At 33.1% G+C, this 17323-nt stretch overlaps 2 protein-coding genes across 7 annotated transcripts in view; both read right to left on the reverse strand.

Moving 5' to 3' along the window:
* Positions 1-1275: 1275 nt before the first annotated feature.
* The window catches only part of LOC111702521 (glycerol-3-phosphate phosphatase), a 19504-nt gene continuing 3456 nt past the window's right edge, over positions 1276-17323 (reverse strand). Inside the window, exons 2-15 of one of the 5 annotated variants that reach the window (XM_023474242.1) lie at positions 11784-11852; positions 11124-11221; positions 10489-10594; positions 9790-9834; positions 9440-9538; positions 7874-7931; positions 7722-7767; positions 7462-7560; positions 6848-6879; positions 4535-4594; positions 4236-4320; positions 3682-3763; positions 3134-3218; positions 1276-2332 (exon numbers count right to left, since the gene is read on the reverse strand). In XM_023474242.1, coding sequence (XP_023330010.1) covers positions 2319-2332; positions 3134-3218; positions 3682-3763; positions 4236-4320; positions 4535-4594; positions 6848-6879; positions 7462-7560; positions 7722-7767; positions 7874-7931; positions 9440-9538; positions 9790-9834; positions 10489-10594; positions 11124-11221; positions 11784-11828 — 954 coding nt within the window. In that variant the 5' untranslated portion in view covers positions 11829-11852 and the 3' untranslated portion in view covers positions 1276-2318. Of the gene's footprint in view, positions 3219-3681; positions 3764-4235; positions 4321-4534; positions 4595-5048; positions 5152-5256; positions 5365-5435; positions 5669-5749; positions 5872-6082; positions 6177-6275; positions 6350-6847; positions 6880-7461; positions 7561-7721; positions 7768-7873; positions 7932-9439; positions 9539-9789; positions 9835-10488; positions 10595-11123; positions 11222-11783; positions 11853-17323 lie in introns of those variants that run through there. The other 4 variants (XM_023474241.1, XM_023474243.1, XM_023474244.1 and 1 more) reach the window with 4 other exon arrangements.
* Positions 11851-17323, reverse strand: part of LOC111702519 (DNA polymerase zeta catalytic subunit) — an 8852-nt gene continuing 3379 nt past the window's right edge. For both annotated transcript variants that reach the window (XM_023474238.1, XM_023474237.1), the window contains 6 exons: positions 16893-16997; positions 16385-16467; positions 15429-15522; positions 14664-14827; positions 13085-13171; positions 11851-12739 (listed from right to left, as the gene is read on the reverse strand). In XM_023474238.1, the coding sequence (XP_023330006.1) occupies positions 11872-12739; positions 13085-13171; positions 14664-14827; positions 15429-15522; positions 16385-16467; positions 16893-16997 (1401 nt within the window). In that variant the 3' untranslated portion in view covers positions 11851-11871. The remainder of the gene's footprint in view (positions 12740-13084; positions 13172-14663; positions 14828-15428; positions 15523-16384; positions 16468-16892; positions 16998-17323) is intronic.

The raw sequence follows: 17323 nt of genomic DNA on the forward strand, positions 1-17323 counted from the left end.
GTGTAAAATAAACCATCTCTACCCCTGTATATATACTGGTGCATACTAGACCATCTCTACCCCTGTATATTATATACTATGTGTATACTAAATCTGCATACTAGACCATCTCTAACCCTGTATATTATATACTATGTGTATACAAGATCATCGCTACCCCTGTTTATATACTAGTGTATACTAGTCCACCATTACCCCAGTAAATATACTTGTGTATACTAGACCATCTCTACCCCGGCATTTATACTAGTGTGTACTAAACCACCTCTACCCCTGTATATATACTAGTGTATACTAGACCATCTCTACCCTGTATATATACTGGTCTATACTAGTCCACCATTACCCCTGTAAATATACTTGTGTATACTAGACCATCTCTACCCCTGTATATTAACTAGTGTGTACTAAATCACCTCTACCCCTTTAGATAAACTAGTGTATACTAGACCATCTCTACCCCCTGTCATTAAACTTGTGTATACTAGACATGTATATATACTTGTGTATAATAGACCATCTCTACCCCTGTATATAAACTAGTGTGTACTAAACCACCTCTACCCTCTGTCTATAAACTAGTGTATACTAGACATGTATATATACTGGTGTATACTAGACCATCTCTACCCCTGTCTATATACAAGTGTATACTAGACCATCTCTACCCCTGTATATATACTAGTGTATACTGACCATCTCTACCCCTGTCTATACACAAGTGTATACTATACCATCTCTACCCCTGTATATATACAAGTGTATACTAGACCATTTCTAGCCCCTGTCAATAACTGAACTGAATGAGAATGGTAGAGAAGGTGTATGTATACAGAATAACCTTGTGAAGGTTAAAGCTGCGGTGTACAGTGTACACTCTACAGTTTACAGTCTCCATCTTATTCAGGGATTAACTCTTTTATCACACACACACACACACATCTTTACGCACATTCATTTTAACACATTCAGACAAATATAAACCCACAATTTTCATTTAGAAAACAATCCATATTCCCCTTTAAATCTTAAAAATATACTTGGTATATTTCTAATAAACATTAGTTTTTTAGTTCAACATGATATATACATTTGCCCTTGAGTTGAAGCTATGAGATACGGTGATAGTTGCGTCAGGCATATTTAAGAATAAGCCGGCTTTAAATTTAACTCGTTCTTCATAGAAACATAATTTTTAAAGAATTTCATCAGCAGGGATTATGCGTACTTTTCGATCTATAATCCTGTCTTCCCATGGACACTAACAAGCAAAAAAAAATAATCATAATTTTATTACTAATTGAAGAATGACGATAATGCAATCTAAATTAAAAGATCGAGTCTTTGACACAAACTCAAAATTTTTTATCCTCGCAATCTAATGGTGTAAAGCTTTGACATTTCAAGGATAATTTGATCTAGCAGAGTTTGTAATTTGTAATATCCAAGGACTACGAAATTGGGTTGGATTAGAAATCAGAATAACTCAATTCCTCTTAAATAAAAATGTAAAAAATTATGCTTAAATTGTTTTCTTTGTATCAATTAATAAACATTAAAACAGGGCCCGGGAGGTGTAAAATATTCACGGAGGCCAAGCAGGGTTGCACACCCTCCTTCTCTTAATATGCCTATAGATAAACCATTGAAATTTAATCATATTAAACAACATTTTATCTATAACGCAAAACAAATTAAAGCCAATTGGATAGAATATAAAAAAAAATCAAATTTAAAAAAAGAAATGAACAGTTATGGAGTCTAGATAGATAGATAATATGTATATCTAAGTCTAGAGTTTAAACTAGAAAGCCGAAGAAAGGATTGAACGTGATTCTGGAAAAATTCCCATTTTTATCTGAAAATAATAATTTTCATGAACTTTTAAATAACAACAAAACATTTAACCCTGTCGAATACATATATTAATAAGTCACCGGGTGGTTACAAGTAATTACATACAATTAATTGTCTATGTTACATATTACAAATATGTTAAATCAAAACATAAAAATGTACTACGATTATGTCAGCTTAGAGAGATTGATGACGTAATTTTAATTGCCATCACCAATTCACAACCTAAAAGGTATATCAAAATTATGGTTCTGCTATAAAAGTGGCTTGCAGATTTTACGCAGCAGAGACACTGACAAAGATAATAATTTTTAGTTTTGTATATTGTGTAGCTCACCATAAAGGTTTCTGTGTAAGTCGGACCACTCTTTTAAAATACGGCTACAGTTCCTTTAATAACTTTCCTAAACATTAACTGACAAACAAGGCGGTAACAAATAATAATGTTGGATACATGTCTTCTATGGATGATATTGTAATTTTAAAGATGGGATTAAATATGCTTAATCCTTTACATTTAATTCTCTACATTTAATCCGTTGCAGGTGAAAAAAAACATTATCACAATCTACATATAGTAAGACTAAACATTTTTAATAAAACTTTAAGTAAATAAACTTAAAACAACTAAGAATGTTAAATCATATCCAAACTAAGCAGGATTAAAAATGTTTAATCCTATTCAATCAAGCAGGAGTAATATTTTTAAACACTATTAAACTAGAGCAGGATTGAAAATGTTTAATCCTATCTAACTAGAATAGAATTACAGATGTTTAATCCTATCCAACTAGAACAGGATTAAAGATGTTAAATCCAATCTGACAAGAGCAGGACTAAAGATGCTTAATCCAATCTAATTAGAGTAGGGTTAAAGATGTTTAATCCTATCCAACTAGAACAGGATTAAAGATGTTAAATCCAATCTAAGAAGAGCAGGATTTAAGATGTTTAATCCTACCAAAATAAAGGAGGATTAAAGAGGTTTAATCCTATCCAACTAGAACAGGATTAAAGATATTAAAACCAATCTAACAAGGACAAGATTAAAGGTGTTTAATCTTACCAAAATAAAGGAGGATAAAAGATGTTTAATCCTGTCCAACTAGAACAGGATTAAAGATGTAAAATCTAATCTAAAAAGAGCAGGATTTAAGATGTTTAATCCTATCCAACTAGAACAGGATTAAAGATGTTAAATCCAATCTAACAAGGGCAGGATTAAAGATGTTTAATCTTATCAAAATAAAGGAGGATTAAAGATCTTTAATCCTATCTAACAGATCTCCTAGTCTATCAGCAAATTTATCTGGAACAAGGCGTTGCTCTTCTGAATCAGTACTTGTCTCCCAATCTTTCACCTAGGAAATGACTTTCAAAACGAATTGTCCGTCAGAATAATCTCGTTCTTAATAAAGTTATATAAAAATTCCGGTTTTGTAACAGAAAGACATAATTCAATAGGATTTATCTGTTACAAATGTACATTTGTACATAGTCATGTAGTGTACTTTTTGCACTGAGTCCAAAACTTAAGACAGAGTATCGTTCTGAAACCAGTTTTAAAACCCGGGTTTCACGAATGGGGTTTAGGCAGTTTTGTGAATATCAATATTTTTGTAATGAAATATTATTCTTCTCAGTTTGTTTATATTCTTAATTTTTTTCGAATCTCTTAAATCAAATCTACACAAATGTTAAGACCCCAAAATGGAAACTTGGGAGTTTTGTCCAAAGATATTCTTTTAAATTTTAGGCTCTGAACTTATCTAAATCTTAAGAAAGTACACCTGTACACTGTACAGAGTACATGACTAAACTGACCTTTTCTAGCGAGTGTACACCTGTTCCAACCATTAGCGTCTGAAGTCCACAGTTTTTCCCGAGCAAAATATCAGTATCAGCCCTAGATGTTAAAATAAGTATTGTGCAGCCTTTACAATAAAATTGCTAACAGAAGCCTCAAATCCAACTTAATGTTGAATTGGTCTGTGTAGTATGTATACTGGATAATTGATGTGTTTCACTTTCATTTGACTATTTAAAATCATATTTTTTGTCGAACAGCTTTCGTTTTGTTCCATTGTCTTTTGGGTCTCTAAGCATAATCTAGCAAAATATTTACAAAACTGAAGCAAAAAGATTAAAATAACCGACAGAAGTATGTCTGAAAAGAAGATTAGTAAGTTCAAGGCTGGCCTAATAATACATGACCCTTTTTGTATTGGATAGTAGGTTTTTTCGTTTATTTTAAAAAACGATCGTATTTAAATTTTCTGGAGGAGCCAAATCGTTCGTTCATCAGCATTCACCAAAAATTTTGTTCGTTAACAAAAGCGATGCCCAATGCCCATCCCTATCCACTGTGTAATTTTTACCTGTCTCCAATCATCAGAGTTCTCTCTGGTTTAACGCTTGGATGTCGTTTCTGTACAATCTCAAACATAAGGGGATTGGGCTTCCCTGGAATATTATTTCATTAATTGATAATATACGAAAATACAGTGGTATCCAGAAAAAATGAAGATTATCATTTTCATCTTTTGTTCTTGTTATAAAATGTCGATATTGAAAAGTCCTATTCGATGTTTGTTCGTTAAAAGAAATAGCGGAGACGAAAATCACTCCACAGTTTCCTGGTTTCTTCTGTATAAAATGGGGTACTGTGCTAAACTACCTAGGATAATTGGTTTCCGACCAGCTGCTGTCTCAACAGCTGCAACCATAGAACCGGTTCCTGAACAATAATAATGCTGACCAGCTTAAGTAGTGATGTGTCAAATCAAATCTAAAAATGCCCTCCTCCCACTCCCCTAACCCTAAGGGTTTGATCCATTTTAATAAATTCAAGGCTTTGTTTTGCAAAATAGATACATTGAAATAAAAGGGAAAATTAAAATTTGCTAAATGTTTAAAAACGAATTCAAGCACAAAATGTAAGGCATTCCACAACAATTACATAGATATTGATATAGTTACATTTATTAAGATCAGATACCCCAAATTACAATGAGTAGATGATAAGTAAAAAAAGTATTTTGTTAGTTTGTTAATATCCATGCAATTTTTTTAAAAAGATTTTAAATATTGCAAAAAATTTATTAAGAAAAGTTCATCCTAGAAATGTTAAGACTTCTGCCAGCAATTTAGAGATTTAAAGACACATAAATAGACAACTAAAAATAATCTACCTGGAACAACTATTTCCTTTCCTTTCATTGGAAACTGAGCATCAGTATTTGTTGCAATAAAAATACTGCCTTCACGGGACAAATAGCTGGCAGCTTTTAGAAGCTGGAAAACACGCCATAATAGATCTGCATGATTGATGTAAAACTTATCAAGGTTGAATTTGTCGGCCTTGTCGGATAGGGTATATTAATTATCATGGCGGTTTTCCTTAGTAAAAGATATATGAAGATCCATCCCAGCAATCACAGCATGGACATGGGGATCAAGATCTACAGTTAAACTTGCTAGATCCCTGTTCTCCACCCCAATATCAGGCTAAAAATCAATCATTCAATCAAAATCATCCAAAATATTTGACAAGTGACAATTTCCTCAGACTTTTTCTCTATAACAGCCTAAATTGACTTTGAAAAATCCTTTGAATGGTCTTTCTGGAGAAAGTGCACAATTTAAAATATTTCATTTGAGAATTAGTCACATAGCAATCCCTTGGAATTGAATGAAAATGATTGGACAAAATAAACGGATAATAAAAGAACTAATCTCTTCAAGATAGCAGTAAATGTTTGATGTATGACCAAAATAGCATGAGAGCAAATATTGGATGAAGAATATCCCAGGTAGAATTGTATTCACATTGACAAAGGTTTAATCAGATGATGAAACTTTTTCTCTTGTTAGTCAAAAGCTAGGTTATGTTTACATAAGCAGAACACAGAATAACAATAAACCAGAAACAGGGTTTAATGGGTTGTAAGCTGAAACACCTGGAAGAATTAGGCCTGCTCTTAGGAAGCAAGCATCAGCATTGGTCACAATAAACTTGAGTTTAAAATCCAACAATAATGAATATTGAATTGTTTATCAGGAAGAGAATATTTGACCAAATTTAACATGAGTATTAGGGACGTCTATACTTTCCACATCTCAACCATAAAGTGAATTTACTTAGTTAAGATTGAGACTCTCAAAAAAAAGCAGAATGAAACTTTCTTCTTTCAATCCAGCAAACTAAGTACTAGGATTTAAATCCCTGAGTGTTATGATTAGCTAGATAAGACGCTGCCATCATCAGCTTCCAACAGTTTATCCCTCCATCAAACCCAAGTATTACTGCCTCTACTGATCTAATTAATGAAAAGTGTACAACTGGCATTTAAAAAAAATGTTAAAATGAATTAAAATTTATAAATAAAATTATTTTCATCCAAATATTGACACCCTTCCTGTCTAACAACTGGTCAGCATTAAGTCTTGAATCATTTATAGTCTCTAAGTTGAATCCAGAACTAGACTCAGCCTTGAAGAAAAACAAATTTTCAGCTTTTAATTTAAAGATGTTTTTATTGAGATATTTTAGAAGACTTTGATATGACTCTAAGAAAACAAACATGTCTCCTACAGTAAAATAATAAAAACAATTTTAAAGTATTGATCTAAAAGTTCTTAACATTCCCTTAGCTTTCTTAGGACAGTCATAAATAAAAGTTCTAGGATGAAACCTCCAGAGAATTACAATGATTTAAAAATAGGACTTATTTTCTCAAACCCCTTAGATAGTATTTGTTGTTTATGGCTTTCAAAACGGACAAAATTACGAAAATTTTGACATAATAATTCCTAGAAACAAGAAGCACATGCCCAAATTGATTGGGAGTGAAACAGAATTATTAAAGGATTTTGCACTGGAATTGGGATAAAATCCTAAACGGAGATCCTATTTCTCAAGATAAAGTCACAATTAGTATTTTCCTTTATTTATTACATAACCCTATCATGCAATACTTTAGCTTCTAACCTGGACATTGATGTTTTACATTATTTTCATCCCTACATGATCAAGAATTTTAATGTGATATTTTATAATCAATAGAAAGGAATTGAGTTTTAAACTCTGTATTTCTAATCCCTATTTCTTGGCATTCCTGATGTTCCCTTAGATGTTTCAAACTATGGATTCTGTTAGATCAAATAGTCTAAGTTTGAAATATCTAAGGTTTACATCATCAGGTTGCAAAGAAATATGGATTAGAAATTGAGTTTGTGAAAAAACTCAAATCATTTAAATTCCATTGAATATTTGCATTTATTTCTGTGCCACTATTTCACACATTTTATTCTTCATTTTCTCTTATTTTCAACTTTCTTTCTCACTGTAAGTAGCTCTTTTCACTAAGCAGAATTTTCTTAAAAAATAAACCCCCACCCAAAACAAAAATTAAAGATTGTTTAAAAAAACTTTATGATGTGTTCCAGAAAAAAGTTTAGAAATGCTAACCAAGATTTCCAAGAACAGACTGGTTTAAAAAATGGACTTTCATTAACCCATGATGTTGTTACGTTGTATCTTCCTACTTATCTTTTTACACCTTTAGGTCTCTATTCAGGTTTCAGATCAATCAAATTCTTTTCCTCATAGAGAATGTAGGGTCAGGAGAATCAGCAATTAGTAAGCAGTTGGGATTTGTTAGGAACTTAGTTGCATATATTATGTGCAGGAGAGAAAAACTCCTAAGATCCATTATCCGATAAATTTTTAGGCAAAAATTATTTTCTACATTTAATTTGAAAGTTTTTATTTTAACTAAATAGATTGAAAGGTTTTATGATCTTATTATTTGACATATTAAACACTCCAATCATGGTTTTAAAAGTGAATATCAGATATGCTCCTAGTGAATCCGATTATTACTGCATTTACATCTTTCGAATAAAGTCCTGGCGAAAATTTAGGCATTTTGCTAATGATGAAAAATTCTCAAATTGCAAGGTTTCCGAAAAAAATTTGTACTTCTGATTTTTATTCTAAATTTTCTAATTTTCCCTGCATCTTCAGCGCCTAATAGATTTAGATCTGTTGTTATGCTCATCCGTTCTTCCACCTTATGCAACATACATCTTTCTTCAATTTTTTAAATAACTTTTTTTTCAGTTAAACTTTAGTATTTAATGCGTTTTATTTGGTATCATATCATATCATATCATACAGCTAGGGATGCGTCCAACAGCTCCTTGACCTACAAGGGGTATGCCATCACAATCCCCTATAGGTGAAGGCTTTTCAGCCTGACATAGTTTAAATCCTAACGTCGGACACACGACCAAATTTGAGCCATGTCACCGGTCTGATTCCTTTTGTCAGCTAGTTGCCAAACAGTTGTATTAAATACATAATTTAATTTTTAAATGAATTGATAAATAAGCTTATAATAAGTTATTGAGTTATAGAGAAGTGATTCATAAATAACTTGCTGTGCCAATCGATCCATCTGATTAATTAAATCGTGGATGTTTAGACAAAAACAGTTTCCAAGAATTTATTAGCTTGAGGCGGCAAAGTCAAGCCGTGTCAACCAATCCAGCTGTTTAGTTTAAGATTTGATATATTACTGCTGTTCTACCCGACTAACAGCTTCCAAAAAATGAAAAATTAGCATGGCACAGCTAAACTGCGTTAAATATTTATTAACTTGGCGAGAACATATGGGAGAAATAAATGTTAAGTCAGAGAGTTTTCTGTAGGGTATCAACACTTGTTTAACACTGCCTGGCAAACGTGAATACAATTCTTAAACTGAGACTGGCTACATCCAAAATAATGAAGGATTTTCTTCTTTCTTTAGCATATTCAATTTCAACACTCTGTGATCGTACCGAGGCATTAACATATTATAATTTCTTATGGTTAATATTAAAAGATTATCTGTCATTCAATATATAATGTATGTACACAATTTTCTAAATGCAACCTCTAGAATAATCACCATATTAATTTTCTAGAGTAATGTTTGTTGGATTGGAGGGACAAAATTATACTTAAGTTAATCGGGAAAAATGTCGAAAAAACGTATAAATGGTACATGAGCACAAATTTTAAATATTTATTTTTTAGTCTCTTTTCTCGGATTTTGCATATTATTATTGTGAACATATTTGTAAAACACATATTACTCAAATCAAATCAAATATGAATTTTCTAATCACTCTATCTTTCCTTCTTTGATATTAAAAACTATGAATTTTGCTAAGTTTGAAATATCAAAGGTTTAAAAATTAGAATTTGTTGCAAATGTTTGATTCCTTTACAGTTAACACCTTTCAAATATTGAGAGCAAGATGGCTTCATAGAATCATATAGCCTTGAATATGAACAAGTTTCTCTGTGACGAATGGGTATGTATGTAAAAAGATGATTGCTTTGATTAATTTTTGAATTGTTTTTGGCCTTTTTTGCAAAATATTTATGCTTGGGTCAAAATTTGGCAAATATAAGGAAAATAATAAATTTTCTTTTACTTTGCCAAATTTTGTCAATAAAAGAAAATATTAAGCAAAAAAAAAACCTAGAAAGAACCAAACTAATACACACATCTACAGACTTAGTACTCACCCCTATGGGAAGATATTGGATGCCAACATCATCTAGTTCCTGCGTTATTCCAGCAGACCCAACCACATAAACCTTCTTGGTCTTGTCGAACCCACAATCCTTGTCATATTTTTGTTATAAAAAAAAAATGAACGGATACAAATGATTAAATTTTTGGGAGTTGTAAGCTTTAAATACTTTGGTTTTATCAGCAACAGCAATGGAAAAACTATTGATTTTTATATACTAAAGAATAGAAGAATCGTAAAATTGTTAACTATGAAAATATAAATTTTCTCAATATACAAACCAAAAGATAGCCTTAAATAAAGATTTCAGTTTCTCAAATGATAAAATGTAAAAAATATTTCCTCTAAGTATGATGCTGCTAGGTATGCAGTTCCAATTATCTCATCCTGAAATATAGATATTTCTCAAACTGTATTTCTGTGATTGCATAAGTTTTTAATTTTTTATTATTCTACTATATACACATAAAGGGTAAACCATGAAAGCTTTTGCAAGTAGTTTTTTTATCAACATCTGTTTCAGTACAAAAACTAAAATTGCAACTGTATGCACCGTGAATAGACATGAGCCAAATTAGACAATTAATAACAAAAAAAATCTGACAGTTTTATTTTTTCTTTCTTACCATTTCATTGGTCAAACTCAAATCTTAATACTACCAAAAAAGTTTTAAAGAATTTGGAAAATGCAAGATATTCTTATATTTAAGTCAAGTGTTTTTAATAATAGCTAACAAATAGAAAGTTCCCCGGTTCCACATATACAATCCTTTCAAGTCAAGTCTAAATTCTGACAAAAAAAGTTTGAAGAATTTGGAAAAATGGAAGTAGCATGGAAGTAAACAAGTGTTAATAACAGTTTTCTTCCTTTAATATCATTGGTCCTGTAAAACACCATGGGCTATATTTTAAAGAAAGATTTACGAAGATTTGAGGGAAAAATAAAGTTCCCCCTTCTTGAGGGAATTGTTGTTATAAAAGGGAATATTGTTTTCCAAACAAATATTTATTGCCTAATACTCACTATGAAGGTTCACTCACCAGATCCCCTCCAAAGCCCAGAGTATCCACCTTCTGCTTGTACTCCCTCCTGTGCTTTGTGCTGTTGTTCGTCACAAAGAAAACCCTTTTCCCCAGCTCGCGAAACCTAAATAAGTCAGCAGGGTGTAAAACAGATTTTAAATTATTAGAGATAAAGGCCGGAAATTGTCGGGTAAAAAATATAATGTTCTAACTTTTAAGGGCTTATAATGGACAAAAAATCACGTTCAAACAATATTTAGTTTTAAGTTTGGAGTTTGAAGGGACTGTAAACGTAATTTCAAGTGAACCTTCATTTATAGAGTGGCATGTACGATTTGCAACGATATCCTAATACCTATGTATGAGAATTTCTGACCTGATTAAGGTTAAAAGGGTTCCGTTGTGAATCGGAAATGTCACTCTTTAAATGGAGGATAATTTGAAATTACGTAATGAACCTCTTTTAATCTCGAACCCTACGACCAATTAAAGAAGAAGGATTAAAGTTAATAACATCTATCCTACTGTAACATAAAAAAAAAAACAGTTCCCCCCATCGATCCGGAGAAAGGTCAGGGTAGAGTCCGTCTCACCGCACAACTTCCATAGAAAGCAGCGCGGCGGCTGCAACCGGAAGGATCAAACCTGTTTACCTGTTAATAACCTGAGGTGAACCTTGTATAGCCTCAGCTCCGACCCAGAGAACTCCATCACAATCCGTCATCACAGTGTCGAAGGAGTTTAACCAGCTCTACAGGAGAATTCGATATTTCAGTGAGTTTAAGAGAAAAACTTGGAAATCTCATAGATACTTGATCAGACAAAGCAGATCCCTCGTTAAATAGAGGGTCGATTGAAATTCTATCTACAGGTTGTGTGTGATCCCCAAAAAATGAGAGTAATAGGAAGACGAGTTTAAAAATCAATAAAGGTGGTAAACTAGTGACTCTCCGGCCTCCAGACACAGATGGAACAACCAAATTCACAACGGTACCCTTAACAACTTTTAAGGGCCCTAGTTCATTTTTATTTGCAGGTCCTCTGTGAAATTGACTTTTGCGTTTCTTGCTTTTAAGAAGTTATGGAGAAGTGATCAGAATTGAACACTTTTCTAGTAAAAAAAGACTTTATTTTTTGCATTTTTGATCAGATTAAGGGTTCTACATTTGTAAATGGAGCATTGCCATCTCTGCATGAAGAGTGACTTGAAATTACCCTTTCAGTACTTTTCAGGGAAGAAATTCCAATTTGGAAAAACAAATTTGTTTATCTCAGCAGACAAAAAAGTTTTCAGGAAAATTTTTTGTTGTTACCTTCACGTCCTCATCAGACATATGATTGATGTGAGTACAGGGCATCTTAGCCAGGGAAGAAGAAAGATTCTGAAAATATAAAATTATTCTATTTATCACAAGTATCATCCAAGGTCCGTAGGATTTCATCCTCTCCATCATCATCCCCCCACAAGGACGAGTCAAGTCCCTGAACTGACTCCGAGAAGGGATCTGAGTCCCAGACAGCTTGAGACATCACTAGACTCTCATTGAGTTCGTCATCATCAAAATCTTCAATAAGATCTTCTCTGTCTGAGATATCAAGAGATTGGGGGAACAAAGTTTCCCGGGATGTAACATTTGATTGGGATAAAACATTTGGTTGGGATGAAATACGATGTTGGGATAAGACACTATGTTGAGATAAAGCCATGTCTTGGGATGATGCAATGGTTTGAGATAATGCATTCTTTTGTGACGATCTTTTTGCTCGGTTTATAATTATTGGCGATGTTGGTGAACCAGGTATGATACTGCCTTGAAAACTTAGATCTGATTGATTTGGTGACAAAGGATGTTCAGTTGTCTCCTTCTTTTCTTCCTCTTGTGGAGAAGCGAACATATTTTCGTCAAATAATTCTTGACTGCTAAGAACTTTTTCTTCAGTTTGTGCTGAGGATTGAGAACTAGAATGAGAAGATTGTTGAGAAGCTGGTGGATTAGCTACCAAATTTGCCAGAAGATCAACTAGCTCATCATCACTCTCATTCGAATCTTCTTCGTCCTGAAGCGTTTCATCAAGATAACATTGGGATTCATCCAGCTCGCTATACACAGTCTGGGAGAGCTGACTGCTCCTGGTCGGAGTCCCAATGAAGGACTGGGACTGGTTTAGGATGGACATGGAGAGGGTTGGAACATGATGTTCCAGCTGGGTTGCTCCAGGTAGGATAGACAGGTCAGAGTCAGAGGTTTCTCCGGCGTACACACTTGACCTAAAAAATAAATCGTTTGCCCAGGAGTTATAATTTTTTTATTTATTTTCTAACTGAAGACATAAATTCCAAGTATTTTTCATTTCAAGAGTGGCATGTCCCGAGTCACACTTGTACCCTGAAAGTTCTCGTCTGATCTATGACAATAAGTTAGCGTTATTTGGAAAAAATTGATTATTATCGATTGTAGTTTCTCTATGAAATTGACTTGCGGATTTATGCTACAGGGTAAATGAAGGAATTTTTCAAAATCTAACATGCTTTAACAAGTAGCATTATTGTGAATCAGACAAGCCCCTCTTCAAATTTTTCATCTTAACAAAAGAATTATTTTACTTAACGTACCCCTGCGATCCTTTGAATAATTTGTGAATGTTTATTGTAGCATCAGGATCAGAGGAGTCTTCTTCCAAAAAGTCATCTCCTTCCTCCCTGAATTTAACAAAATTATCAAATTATTTAATTCCTCCCTAAATTTTACAAAATTAACAAATTATTTACTTCCTCCCTAAATTTTACGAAATTATCAAATCATTTACTTCCTCAGTGGTGCGTTTTTGTTTAGTGTTTTCTACAGTGTTCCCAAAGACCAAGTACAATCATTTCTTTAACTTAGAATCAAAAAAAGTATAAAATCAATAATTCAAAGCTACAAGCTCCCAAAGCTTTTTTTATTCATGCCCGGTGTCATGCCTGGAGAGCCTACCCCATAGTTTTTACACCATTTCAACACTATTTTAGACATCATAAGCAATGTTTTGACACTTGCCAATATTTATTTGAGTTTCTTTTGGCATTTGCATTAAAATCTATCTTTGTCTTAATTTCTTTCTTCCTAATATTACACATGTTACTATTTGTTTTCTCCGCAGAGGATTCAAAATTCTACAAGTTATATTGAGGATGAATGATGCAGTTTTTTCATCCAGCTATTGTTTATATTTAAATATTTTACAAGTTGGAAAAATAAAAGTCACTGCTAAACTGGGTTTGAAAATTCTGAGGAACCATTGTCAGAATTTCGCATTAATAATGACAAATGGGATAAGAAAGATTAGGCAAGGAGTGGATATTTTCGACAAAAGAATTCTTGATTCTTGTAAGTTCATCATGGACAGTGCTTCAGAATACGGTCTTGTCTACAGAAATCTTTGCATCACAGCAGGCAGAGTTTAAACCGTTATCATTGTGCATGGTGCACAACCTATCAGGATTATATTTTCTTTGTTTCTTGCAAGAGGGAGGGGGAAGAGAAGCATAGAGAAACCCCTCTTTCTCTGCACTATTATTTTCTTTTTTTTCAAAGTAGGGTGTACTGCCATGTTTTATTCCACACGGGGTTCTGTTCAGCCGCAAAAAAATGAAGAGATGTATAAGAACCTGACTGTTCTAAGCTCCCTTGATGCTTACACACAGAACCAGATTCAATCAAAAGAATTAACATCTTTCTGACAAGTTCGGATACTTAAGAAAAGCTAACCAGGTTGGTTTTTATATATATTTATATTTAACATATTTTATATATGCATATTAGTACATCTAAAGCTGATGGCAGCAAAATCTGGATACAGCTAGGTAAAAACCTCCATTCTCCAGGTTAATACAGTGTTAAAAGATAAATGCAGGCCTTTAATGTTTCTTGTAGTTCTGTATACCCCATATAAACCCCTGACTAAAGTTTCTCTAGTTTGCCATTTTCTCTCTCTCACCCTGTATCTCTGAATACAAGAAGCGCCTTACAAGAATTAGTGGTTGCTTCTCTGAAAGCTGAATGTACTGAAACTTTATATATGTAAACTAATAAGTTTTAATGTTTTAAAATTTATATATTTAATTTAATAAGTTTTAATGTTTTAAAATTGCTCTTAATGTCTAACTTTGAGTTGAAATGGGGTGACACATTGAGGTCACCAGTAGCACCCACCTGCGTGTCTTCTCCTCCAGCATGGTGTCGAACCTCTCCATCCAGAACTTCTCCGAGTCCGAGCTGAGATAAGCTGAAGGGGGACGAGGAGGAGATCCAGGGGGGGTCAGGGGATCATCTATATTTAATATATTCCGCCGAATTCTCTCATCATCCCATAGAGCCTAGACCACATAATCAATCAATCAATCAATCAAAAAAAAGAGTTTTAGGGACTTCCTACTAGCCACATAAAATGCCCAAGATGAACTAATTAAATTAGGAAAGACCTATGGACTTATAGCACAAAAACTTAGTAAGAGGTATTACAATTTTTTTTCAAACCTTACTAGAACTCCATTTTAATCTTCTATTTTAAAATATTTTTTATTATTTTTTATTTTCGGAAAAATAGAGTGAATCTCAAAAATCTAAAAAACTTTGGTCTGTTAGTCTTAAAAATGCAATGAAAATTACGGTTTAAAATTCAAGCTGGAAAAAGGAATCATTTAGCTCTAAAATTCTCATTAACAGTGATAAAATAAAGTTTACGGGATTGTAAAGTTCAGACCAAATGTGAATAGTTGACCATGAAACAAATGTAAAACACATTTCAAGATATTTTAAAAAAAAGGCTAAAAGTGAAACCGCCAACGTTATTGATCCAACCTATACTAAAAAATGATCCTAAAATGGAATCCTCAGACCACTCGTGTCGTAAGTTGAGCCCAATAACCGTTATATCCTACACCATAAACAATATACACCTTTGAATTCTTTTTCTACCTTGAGTCCGGGGTTCATTGTATTTGCTCCCAGATCATTGGTGTTTAAGATATCCATTGCAACAGTATCCACTTCAAGCTCAGAATTGGATATCCTAAATAGAACTTTAATGATATCCATTGCAACAGTATCCACTTCAAGCTCAGAGTTGGATATCCTAAATAGAGGTTAATTTATATCCATTGCAACAGTATTCACTTCAATCTCAGAATTGGATATCCTAAATAGAACTTTAATGATATCCATTGCAACAGTATCCACTTCAAGCTCAGAATTGGATATCCTAAATAGAGGTTAATTAATATCCATTGCAACAGTATTCACTTCAATCTCAGAATTGGATATCCTAAATAGAACTTTAATGATATCCATTGCAACACTATCCACTTTAAGGTCAGAACTGGATATCCTAGGAAGAGGTTTTCTTTTTACAAATTGCAATAGTATCCACTTCAAGCTCTGATATCTTAAATAGAGGTTTACTTTTATCCATGACAACAGCTTAGAATTGGATATCCTTATAAATAGGTTTTTAAACCGCATTGTTTATCAAAAAGGATCTGGGTAGGAGCCCCTGGTTAGAAAAGCAGAGATTGAGTATTTTCGGAAGTGTATCTAGGGTACCTGGCTAGAGAAGTAGGTAGTTTAATTTCACTTGGAACTGTATCTGGATACAAGTACCTTGCTAGAGAAGTGGGCAGTTAAGTAGATCTGGAAATGCATCTGGGTATGAGTATCTGACTAGAGAAAAAGTAGTTTAATTACATCTTAACTGTATCTAGAGAAAAGTACCTGGATGAAGAAGTAGGTAGTTTAAGTACATCTGGAACTAAATTTTGAGTACCTGATTAGAGATGTGGGTAGTTAAGTGCATCTGGAAATGTATCTGGGTAGGAGAACCTGACTAAAGAAGTAGGTAGTTTATTTAAATCTTAACTGTATTTAGATAAAAGTACCTTGCTAAAGAAGTAGGTAGTTTAAGTATATCTGGAACTGTATCTGGATAGAAGTACCTCGACTCAGCTGGTTCCCTCTGGAACTAAATAAAAGAATAATTTATTTCATTTTATCTTTTTTCGTCGCTGAAAAGATCTGAATTATTAATTGCAATGCCCAATTTACAACGGTACTCTGGAAAGCTTTGTCTGATCAAGTATGAATTAGATATCAATATTTTTGTCTATTTGTTTATTTTAACCATTTAATTTTATTTGCGGTTTATCTGGGAAAGTGACGAGCGCATTTCTTGTTTATAGGAAGCAATGGAGAAACTCTCAGAAATAAACACATAAAATGGAATCAGAAAAACGACGGTATCTTCCAAACTTTTTATCATATTAAGGTTTCAAGGATACCATTGCATATATGGCCTTGCAACCTTCGCATGAAGGCCGAAGGGTCACTCGAAATTACGCTTCCAGTCCCTTTAAATCTATCTTAGCTTTAGAGCTTTATAAACCTTGCCTTAGTGTGAGGAGATGTAAACGTTTCATTAAAGTTATCTCCGGGGTTGCGTCTTTTCACGTCGAAGAACGGTTCGATATCATCATATTCATCATGGAGCGCACCCTAGATAGTTCATTATGGAGTTCACCCTAGATAGTTTATTATGGAGTCCTAAATAGTTTATTATTGAGCTCATCCTAGATAGTTTTATGTTCACCCTAGAAAGTTTATTTTATAGCTCACCCTAGAAAGTTTATAAAGGAGCTCACTCTAAGCCTATTAAGTTTATTATGGAACTCATCCTAGTTAGTTTATTATTGAGCTCATCCTAGTTAGTTTATTATTGAGCTCATCCTAGATAGTTTATTATTGAGCTCATCCTAGATAGTTTATTATTGAGCTCATCCTAGTTAGTTTATTATTGAGCTCATCCTAGATAGTTTATTATT

This window comes from Eurytemora carolleeae, unplaced genomic scaffold (genome assembly GCF_000591075.1).
Source record: "Eurytemora carolleeae unplaced genomic scaffold, Eaff_2.0 scaffold117, whole genome shotgun sequence".
NCBI lineage: Eukaryota > Metazoa > Arthropoda > Copepoda > Calanoida > Temoridae > Eurytemora > Eurytemora carolleeae.